A 9,689-nucleotide genomic window follows, 5' to 3' on the forward strand; every position below is an offset into this window, starting at 1 on the left:
AGCACACCTTCTTGTAGTAAATATTGAAAATTAACTAATTAGGGCCATAGTGCAATTATGGGATCCTTCATACAAGTGTTTCATCTTCAATGAATTGATATGACACCAACTATTGAAGAATACTCGACTTTGTTGGGTTTGCACCTCAGGGCTCCTGACAAGATATATGTCAAGAAACATAAATCAAGATTTCCTAAGAATTTAGCCCATCTGATGGGGATAAACAAAGAGATTATGGATTCTCATACAAAGAAAAAGCAAGACTATGTTTGCTTACCTTGAAAGTTATTTCATGATTTTTTGGTATAACATGTCGACGAAGAGCGGGGGTTAAACGTGTTTGCCTTGGCCATATATGGAATGTTAATCTTTCCAAAGGTTTTGGGGTATATTGAAATCACAGTGGTTGACTTCTTTGAAAGTATTATCAATGGCTATAACCCTTTAATGGTGATATTGGCAGAGACTATTAGATCTTTAAGTTACTATCGCCAGAATGGGGGACGTTTCATGGGCTGTATACAACTATTGTATTTATGGATGAAAAGCCATTTCGAGTGTAAAAAAGTGCATTCTTAAAGCTTTATTTTCGCAATCGAGCTCCAATCAAAGAATTCTATGAAAGTGAGTGGCCAGAACAAAAGCCTAAAAAAGAATGGATGGCTTTCTTACAAAAGCTAACAAGTGCCGAGACAAAATGGTTGGTCTGGTGGATGAATCGTGAACCCATGCTATATCAGTGTGGAGATAACACAGTGGTCCCACTTTTAGGTCTATGGGGAGTAACAAGTTATGCGCTGTTTCTAGTTAGAAGACAATTTGGGGCAGAACAGTTCATTCCCATGACATATAAGCTTTATCAGTCAGATTTTTCTTACAATGAGCCAAAAGCATTTCAAAAGATGAATAACGTGATTAAAGCATGGAAAAACTCCTATAGGGTGAGTTCTGGATCATTCACTGATAAGGTCACTCATGGGTACTTGGCTTGGAGAGCAAGATGAGGACAGGAAGTGGCATTCACTCATGAAGATTTTCAACAGCCAACAGGAGGAAAGCTTGAAGAAATACCATCAAAATTAGAGTTTACAAAAAAATAATTCGAGATCGAAAAAGATAAGTTAAAGGAAGAAATCCAGAAGCTTCAAAGGGAGAAGGATTAATGGAAAGATAAAGCTAAAAAATAAGAGGTCAAAGTTTATAAGGTTGTTAGAGAACGTGATACAACTGTTGAAGACCTAGCGGAGTTGCACCAAGAACATAAAAGATTATGTGTGAGGGTAAAGGCCAAGGAGATAACAATTGCTGAGTTGACTGAACAGAATGAGCAATTGAAGCAAGAACATGCGAAATTGGAAGAAGAAAGTACCCAAGTGCAGACAGAAAATAACATGCTGAATAGTTACCTAAGTAGGTTGCGACAAAGGTTGAATGGACAAGAAGAATATATCGCTGCATTGGCCAGAGAACATAGAGAATTATCATACCAAGTATGGTGTGGCAAAAGGGAAAACTTAGGAAGACAGAGGTATATTGAGCACTTAATGACCCAAATTTGCAAAGGGGTATCTACAGCAAAGGGAAATGGTAGAAAAAGCAAAAGCATTAAAGCAAGTGGTGGCCCTAGTATGGAAACATGGACAGCGTCTGTTGAATTTTATTGAAGAAGTAAGAAACCAACATAAACAGATCAAACAATTCTATGGTTATAACTCTAGGATGATAAACTTTATGTAAACAAAGTTTCTTTGGAATAAATGAAATCTTTTGGTTAAACACTGTCTCAAGGTAAATGTTCTTTGCATGCATGCATCTTCATTCATTGCATTCTCATTCATTTCATTTAACAAAATAATCATCTTAGGTTTTCATGAGATAATCATAGAAACTTGCTAATTCTAAGATATGGTGTTAAAGGTTCAAGGATAGCTCAATTGTCGACAAATTTAAGCCAACCTGTACGCCATCCATATAACACTCAATCGTGAGCAAGACAAATGGAACAAGAACAAAGTACCTGTATGGACAAGATCGAGAAGGCTTAAGAAGAGATAAAAGGAGAGTTGACAAAGTTGATGGAAATGTTGAAAAAACTAGACAAGAGTAAGATAATAAAAGAAACCTTTAATCCAAATGAAAGGTAAGATATTGTGGATCCTTTATACCCTCTCGGGTTCGATCCAAACCAAGGTCAATCTTCTCAAGAGACACAGGCCCCATACATACCATTTTTTGAGGCATATGCTTACACCTATCCTGAAGTACCATATCATAGTTACACTAACCCCACTTTTAGGGTAAAGATAACAAACCCAGTTGAAGTCCCTGATTTTGATGACCTTAAGGAGAAGGGGAAGTTAAAGGAAAAAACCTCTTAGGTAATTGAAAAGTCAAGCTCCAAACAAAAAATGAATATTTTAGAGGAAAAAGTTCAAGCCATTGAGGGTATGAATTATTTTGGCACTATAGATGCAGCTCAATTATGCTTAGTTCCAAATGTGGTCATCCTACCAAAGTTTAAAGTCCCTGAATTTGAAAAGTTCGATGGGACCAAATGCTCGTTAACCTATGTTACCATGTATTATCGTAAAATGGCCACCCATGCTCATAACAAGAAATTATTGTTGCACGTCTTTCAAGATAGCCTTACAGGCTTTGTAGTAAGATGGTATGTGCAACTAGATCGAGCCCACATTCGATTCTAAAATGACTTGGCAAAAGCATTTGTAACCCAATATAGACATATTATGGACTTAGCACATGACTAGTTCTCCTTACAAAGTATGGAGAAGAAAGCCACAGAAAGTTTCAAGCAATATGCTCAAAGATGGAGAGATGTTGCTTCTCAAGTCCAACCACCTCTCACAAAAAAAGAGGTAACGGTGCTTTTTGTGAGTTTTCTTAAGTCTCCCTATTATGAAAGATTAATAGGAAATGCTACGAAGAATTTTGTCGACATGGTTATATCAGGCGAGATGATTGAAAATGCCAATAAGAATGACAAATTAGATGGAAGAGAGATAACTGGTGTAAAAAAAATGGCCCATCCAAGAAAAAAAAAACTTATGCTGTGAGTTGTGAGGGCCAACAGTTTAGAGGTTATGTTCTTTTTTATAACCACCCTATGTATCCAACCCAAGTTGCCACTACCCACTTCCCATATCAACCGTCATACCAGCAAGACTACCAACCAACCCATCAACCACAACCACCAGAACACATATACAATTCATCCACCATACCTTAAGCAAGATCTACCCCTAAACAAAATAACCAACCAAGTAATTCAAGAGGGCATGAAATAACCAAGAAAAGGTCACATTGACCAAATCCCCATGCCTTATGCAGACCTATTCCCACAGCTCGTGAAGAAAAATTTAGTAGCTTATGTCCTTGTAGATCCTTTGAAACCACTTTTCCCTAAATGGTATGGCCCAAATGCTCATTGTGATAATCACTGTAGGGTTGTAGGCCATTTTATAGAGAACTACATCTCTTTGAAGCATAAGGTGCAGAATCTAATAAAAAAAGGTTTGATAAGCTTTAAAGAATAAAGGGCACCTAATGTTAATGGTAACCCTCTGCCAACCCATACTTGGGCAACAATTAATGTCATACATAAAGATCAAACCAGTATGATCAAAATGAGGGTAAATGAGATCAAGACTCCTTTAGATAAGATGTTTAATGCCTTGTTAGAAGTAGAGATACTGTATCCAGTGGACCCACATACTTACCATAGAGGATACAATCCAACTCAAAAGTATAAATACCATAAGGGAGCTATGGGGCATTCGATCAAAAATTGTGATCAGTTCTACCAAATTCTACAACAATTGATGGATTCATTCCAAATTGAGTTTTACGAAAATGAAAGAAGTTTAAGAAATGCAGAGGTATCCACCACTGAGAAGGTTTCAAAGCTTGCTCTGAAACCAATGACAATATATTACAAGAAGCCAAAGCCAGTAGAGAGTTAACCCACCTCTAAACCAGTTATAACTTTTAAAATCCCTAGTCTCTTTTTATACAAGAATAATAAGGTAGTAGTACCATGGAAATACAACTGTGAAGTTGTAATAATGGGGTCAAATGGAGGAGATATATCAAGCAATTTTGATGTGACAAATATAACTGAAGTGGGTGGCATGACTAGGAGTGAAAGGTGTTATTCTCCAAAAATGGTAAAGAAAGCCCATAAGGAGAAAGCAAAAGTTAAAGAGAAAAAAGGGAATAAGAAAGATCCTGTGGCAGTGCTAAGAAAAGAGTACTAAAAACCCATTTTTGAAAAGGAAGCTTATGAGTTCTTGAAGCTAATCAAACATAGTGAGTATAGTGTGGTGGAACAACTAAACAAAATGCCAACCAAGATCTCACTTTTATCATTACTGTTAAATTTGGAGCCTCACTGTAATGCCTTATTAAAGGTTTTAAATCAGGCATATGTATCCCATAATGTATCTATAAAGTACGTAGATAACCTTGTGAGGAATCTGGTGGCCTCAAATTACATTACCTTCAATGATAATGAGATTCCCCTAGAAGGGAAATAGAGTATTAAAGCTTTACATATTGTGTAAAAGCCATACAATGGCAAAAGTTCTTATTGATAATGGCTCCGTAATTAATGTGATGCCTATGTCCATCTTAGCTAGGTTGCTCATTGACGTGTCTCATATGAGAACTAGCCACATGATTATCGGATCTTTCGATGAAGCTAGACGGTAGGTGGTAGGTGACATTGAACTACAACTACAGATTGGGCCATGTAATTTCAACATCAAGTTTCAAGTGATAGATATTTCACCATCATATAGCTATTTGTTAGGGAGGCCATGGATCCATATGGCGGGCACTGTCCCATCCTCGTTGCATCAGAGGATAAAGTTCATTGTTGAAGGGAAGCTAGTGAATGTATCAGAAGAAAAAGATCTATTAGTGACCTAGCCAACAAATACCTTATATGTATATGTAGAAGCTGTAGATGAGGCTGTAGAGTGTTCTTATAGATTTTTTGAATCGGTTAATGCAACTTATGTTGGTGAATGATCTAGGCTATATACACCACAATTGTCAGCCACTACCAAAATGGTTGTTAAGCAGACGAATGGGAAAGGGTGGCATCCTGAAAGAGGACTAGGAAAGAAGTAGCAAGGAATTTGGAAGCTACCAGCAGTGATCAATAATCAAGAGAAGTTTGGCATAGGGTATAGGCCTACAAAGGAGGATAAAGAGAAATTAAATGAAAACAGGAAAGAAAAAATGATGGCTAAGCTTAACGGACAAGAGCTAGAGTAAAAAAAATGATTATTCTTTACCTTTATGACACCTTTCGATCAAGGGGATGTATCTATCACGGGAATGATAACTTGGATATTGGGCTGAAAGAACCTTTTTCTGAACTTACCATTCAAATGATGGAAGAAGAGGCATTTGTTGGGCAGTACAAGGAGCTGCTAGTGTATCCAACCCCGCAAGGTTCAGAGTTAAAGAATTAGGAGATCATTGAGTTGCCTATTGTCCTTGAATCTTTCCAAAAGTGATGTAGTGAATAAAATTCCTATACTTCTACCCAAAAGTACTAGGATTATTTTATTTTGTATGGGCCATTCATTCATTTCAATAAAAAGATCGATGTGATGCATTTGCATTTCTTCTATCCATTCTTTAATTTTCATTCTATATATCTTGCTGACATTTCTCTTTTCTTACTTACTCTCAGGTACCCAGATAATAAATATGAAGTAATCATGATAGTAACCCAGGGTTTGATTTCAAAAATCCAATCTATACTAGTGAACTTGATCATGAAAAGAACTCGGATGATGACATTTTGCCTCTTGACCTAGTGAAATTGGTAAAACAAGAAAAGAAACTAATTGAACTTCACCAAAAAAGTTTTGAAAGATGATATTAATAAAAAAAAGTTTAAAACAGGCATGTCATTACCCCTGAATGACAAGCAAATATTGAAAGAATTGCTTTGTGAATATGTGGATGTCTTTGTATGGTCCTACCAAGACATGCCTGGACTTAATACTAAAATAGTGGAGCATAAGCTACCTTTAAAGCCAGAATGTAAATAGGTGCAGCAAAAATTAAGATGAATGAAGCATGAAATGTTATTGAAGATCAAAGAAGAAGTGAAGAAATAGTTTGAAATAGGTTTTCAGAGGTGGCTAAATACCCAGATTGGGTAATGAACATAGTCCCAGTATCGAAGAAAGATGGAAAAGTTCGAATATGTGTTGACTATTAAGATTTAAATAGGGCAAGCCCAAAGGATAACTTTTCCTTACCTCACATTGATACCCTAGTAGACAATACAGCCAAACACTCCATATTTTCTTTTATGGATGGATTCTCAGGGTATAATCAAATTAGGATGGCTAAGGATAAAATGGAGAAAACTAAATTCATCACCATGTGGGAAACTTTTTGTTACAAAGTAATACCATTCAGGTTGAAAAATACTAGGGCCACTTACCAAAGAGCTATGGTAACTCTCTTTCATGACATGATGCATAAAGAAATAAAAGTATATGTGGATCATATGATCGTAAAGTCTAGAGAAGAAGAAGATCATGTTGCCAACCTCAAGAGATTATTCGAGAGGTTGAAAAAATTTCAACTGAAATTAAACCCATCAAAATGCACATTTAGGGCTAAGTTAGGGAACCTGTTGGGTTTTATAATCAATAAAAGAGGAATAGAAGTAGATCTTGATGAGATCCAAGCCATTCAAAACTTGTCACCTCCATGCACACCAAAAGAGGTATAAGGTTTTTTAGGAAGGTTGAATTATATATCTCGATTCATTTCTCAACTCACTTTTAAATGTGATCCTATTTTCAAACTTCATCGTAAACATAACTCAATTAAATGGAATGATGAATGTCAGAAAGCTTTCGATAAGGTCAAAGAGTACCTATCAAATCCATCTATACTAGTACCACCTATTTCAGGAAAACCATTGATTTTATATTTAACTGTGAATGAAGGCTCAATGGGATGCGTGTTAGGGCAACAAGATGAAACAAGCAGGAAAGAGTGAGCCATCTACTATTTAAGTAAAAAATTTACTGACTATGAGTCAAAGTATTCCTTATTGGAAAAGATGTGTTGTGCCTTAGCTTGGACAACTCGTAGGCTTAAGCAATATATGCTATACCATACTACATGGCTCATAGTGAAATTAGATCCTCTCAAATATGTTTTTAAATCTTCACTATTGGGAAGAATCGCTCAGTGGCAGGTAATGCTTTTCGAATACAATATCATCTACGTAACTCAAAAAGTAATTAAAAGAAGTACCCTAGCTGAATTTTTTATATAACATGCAGCTAATGATTATGAGCCAATAAAGCTTAATTTTTTGGATGAAGACCTAATGGTCATTTCCTACGTCAATAAGGAAGAGTCTATTAAGCAGTCTTGGAAGATGTACTTTGACAAAGCTATAAATGCTTTAGGACATAGAATTGGGGCACTCTTGATATCTCTAGAAGGGATTATATCCCTATCATAGCAAGGTTAAACTTTAATTGTACTAATAATGTGGTTGAATACAAAGCTTGTGTTATGGGCTTACAAGTTGCAATTAAAAGAAAAATCAAAATACTAGAAGTCTATGGAGACTCGACCTTAGTTATTTACCAGTTAAGAGAAGAATGGGAGACAAGGGATGCAAAGCTGATAAAATATCACAAGTATGTCACTGTCTTGGTTAAACAATTTGAGAAGATTCAATTTAAACATCTACTTAGAGAAGATAATCAAATTGTCGATGCCCTAGCCACATTGGTAGCTATGATCAAAGTGAAGACAGATATTGAAATTCAACCCATAAAGCTTGATGTGAGAGAATTTTTAGCACATTGTTCAAATATCGAAAAGGAGGTTGATGGGAAGCCTTAGTATCATGACATTTTACAGTATCTGAAAAATCAACAATACCCAAAGCATGATACTGAAAATGACAAGAGGATAATTAGAAGATTAGCCATGGGTTTCTTTTTTGATGGGAATATCTTTTATAAGAGGAATCAAGATCTAGTTCTCTTAAGATGTGTGAATGCAACAGAAGCATAAAAGATCATGAAAGAAGTTCATGATAGGAGCTGTGGAGCTCATGCAAATGGCCACATGATGGCAAGACAAATTATGAGGGCAAGGTACTACTGGTCGACCATGAAAAGTGACTGCATAGATTATGCTAGAAATGCCATAAGTGCCAAATCTACGTAGATAAAATACATGCCCCTCCAAATGTTTGACATGTCATAGCACCTCCATGGCCATTTTCAATGTAGGGCATGGATGTCATCAGACCCATCATGCCAAAGGATTCAAATAGGCATAGGTTCATTTTTGTGATGATTGACTATTTCATCAAGTGGGTTGAAGCGGCATCGTATGCCAGTGTGACACGATCGGTGGTATATAAGTTCATTAAGAAAGAGGTAATATGTAGATATAGGCTCTTAAAAAGAATTATCTCAGATAATGCCAAGAATCTTATTAGCAAGATGATGAAAGAGATATGTGCTCAGTTTAAGATCAAGCATTACAACTTGGTACCCTACCGTCCAAAAATGAATGGGGTAGTAGAAGCAACAAATAAGAATATTAAAAAGATTCTTGAAAAAATGACTGAGACCTATAAAGATTGACAAGAGAAGTTACCTTTTACTTTGCACATTTATCGAACATTAATACGTACTTTTACTAGGGTAACCCCATTTTTTTGGTCTATAGGATGGAAGTAGTGCTACTAGTAGAAGTAAAAATTCCCTTTTTGAGAATTTTAAGGGAAGTTGATTTGGAAAAAGTTGAATGGATTTGAGAGCATTACAAGCAATTGAATTTTATTGAGGAGAAAAGATTGATAGCACTATGTCATGGGCAGTTATACCAAAAGAGAATGTGTGGGCACATGACAAGAAAATTCAGCCCCGATGTTTTTATGAAGGAAAGTTGGTTCTGAAAAAGATTTTTCCAAGTCAACATGACAATAGAGGAAAATGGACTCCAAATTGAGAAAGTCCGTATGTTGCTAAGAAGGTGTTCTCATGAGGAGCGTTAATCTTGGCAGAAATGGACAGAGAAGATTTGCGCAATCTAATAAATTCAGATGCTGTGAAGAAGTACTTTTCTTAAAAAAAAAAAAGATAAAAGCTCAAATTGAAAACCTATAAAAGGTGGTTTGAGTTCCAAAAAAAAAAACCAAAAAGAGAAAAGAAAAAAAGAGCTCAAATTGAAAACCCGTATAGGGCAGTTTAAGATCCAAAAAAGGAGGAATTAAAAACCCCATTAAAGAGCAATTTGAGGATATCTAAGTTGAAGGCCTGAAAAAGCAGCATTGAGGTTCAAGACATTACCTTTCATGGCGTAAGGGGTAAGTGTAATCTGATGAGCTCGACAAGATTAAGGATTCCAAGTAGATGGTTTTGGGAAGAGAACTCTAAGTTTATTTGACATGATTATTTGACAACCCACTTTAGCCTATTTTTGTAATTCAGTCCCATTCAATCGATAAAATCCATTTCTTTCCTGATGACAACACTAACCTCTTTCATTGTTTTCATTTCCTTTTTGTCTACCCTTTACCCGGGTCAGAAGAAATATGCATTTGCTTTACATTTATCATTATATTGAAATGATAATGGATGAACAAATAATGATATGAA

General features: G+C 35.9%; 1 protein-coding gene across 1 annotated transcript; it reads left to right on the forward strand.

The window, feature by feature from the left end:
• The first annotated feature begins 5,939 nt into the window (after window positions 1–5,939).
• Window positions 5,940–7,917, forward strand: LOC149518755 (uncharacterized). Its single transcript, XM_089760389.1, has 6 exons — window positions 5,940–6,078; window positions 6,369–6,775; window positions 6,902–6,991; window positions 7,118–7,255; window positions 7,367–7,443; window positions 7,506–7,917. The coding sequence occupies exons 1-6, from the start codon at window positions 5,940–5,942 to the stop codon at window positions 7,915–7,917; spliced, it is 1,263 nt and encodes a 420-aa protein (XP_089616515.1).
• Window positions 7,918–9,689: the final 1,772 nt, after the last annotated feature.

The sequence above is a fragment of the Durio zibethinus genome, chromosome 5, assembly GCF_047325235.1.
Source record: "Durio zibethinus cultivar Kanyao isolate XHJ-2024 chromosome 5, ASM4732523v1, whole genome shotgun sequence".
In the NCBI taxonomy this organism is placed as follows: Eukaryota; Viridiplantae; Streptophyta; class Magnoliopsida; order Malvales; family Malvaceae; genus Durio; species Durio zibethinus.

What these genes read in the sequence shown, in the direction of transcription:
- LOC149518755 (XM_089760389.1), top strand. Translation starts at nt 5,940, where the DNA reads ATGTCATTACCCCTGAATGACAAGCAAATATTGAAAGAATTGCTTTGT. An exon ending in CTCCATGCACACCAAAAGAG is followed by an intron (nt 6,776 to 6,901) that starts GTATAAGGTTTT and finishes GATGAATGTCAG; the next exon opens with AAAGCTTTCGATAAGGTCAA. An exon ending in GAAGAATCGCTCAGTGGCAG is followed by an intron (nt 7,256 to 7,366) that starts GTAATGCTTTTC and finishes GAGCCAATAAAG; the next exon opens with CTTAATTTTTTGGATGAAGA.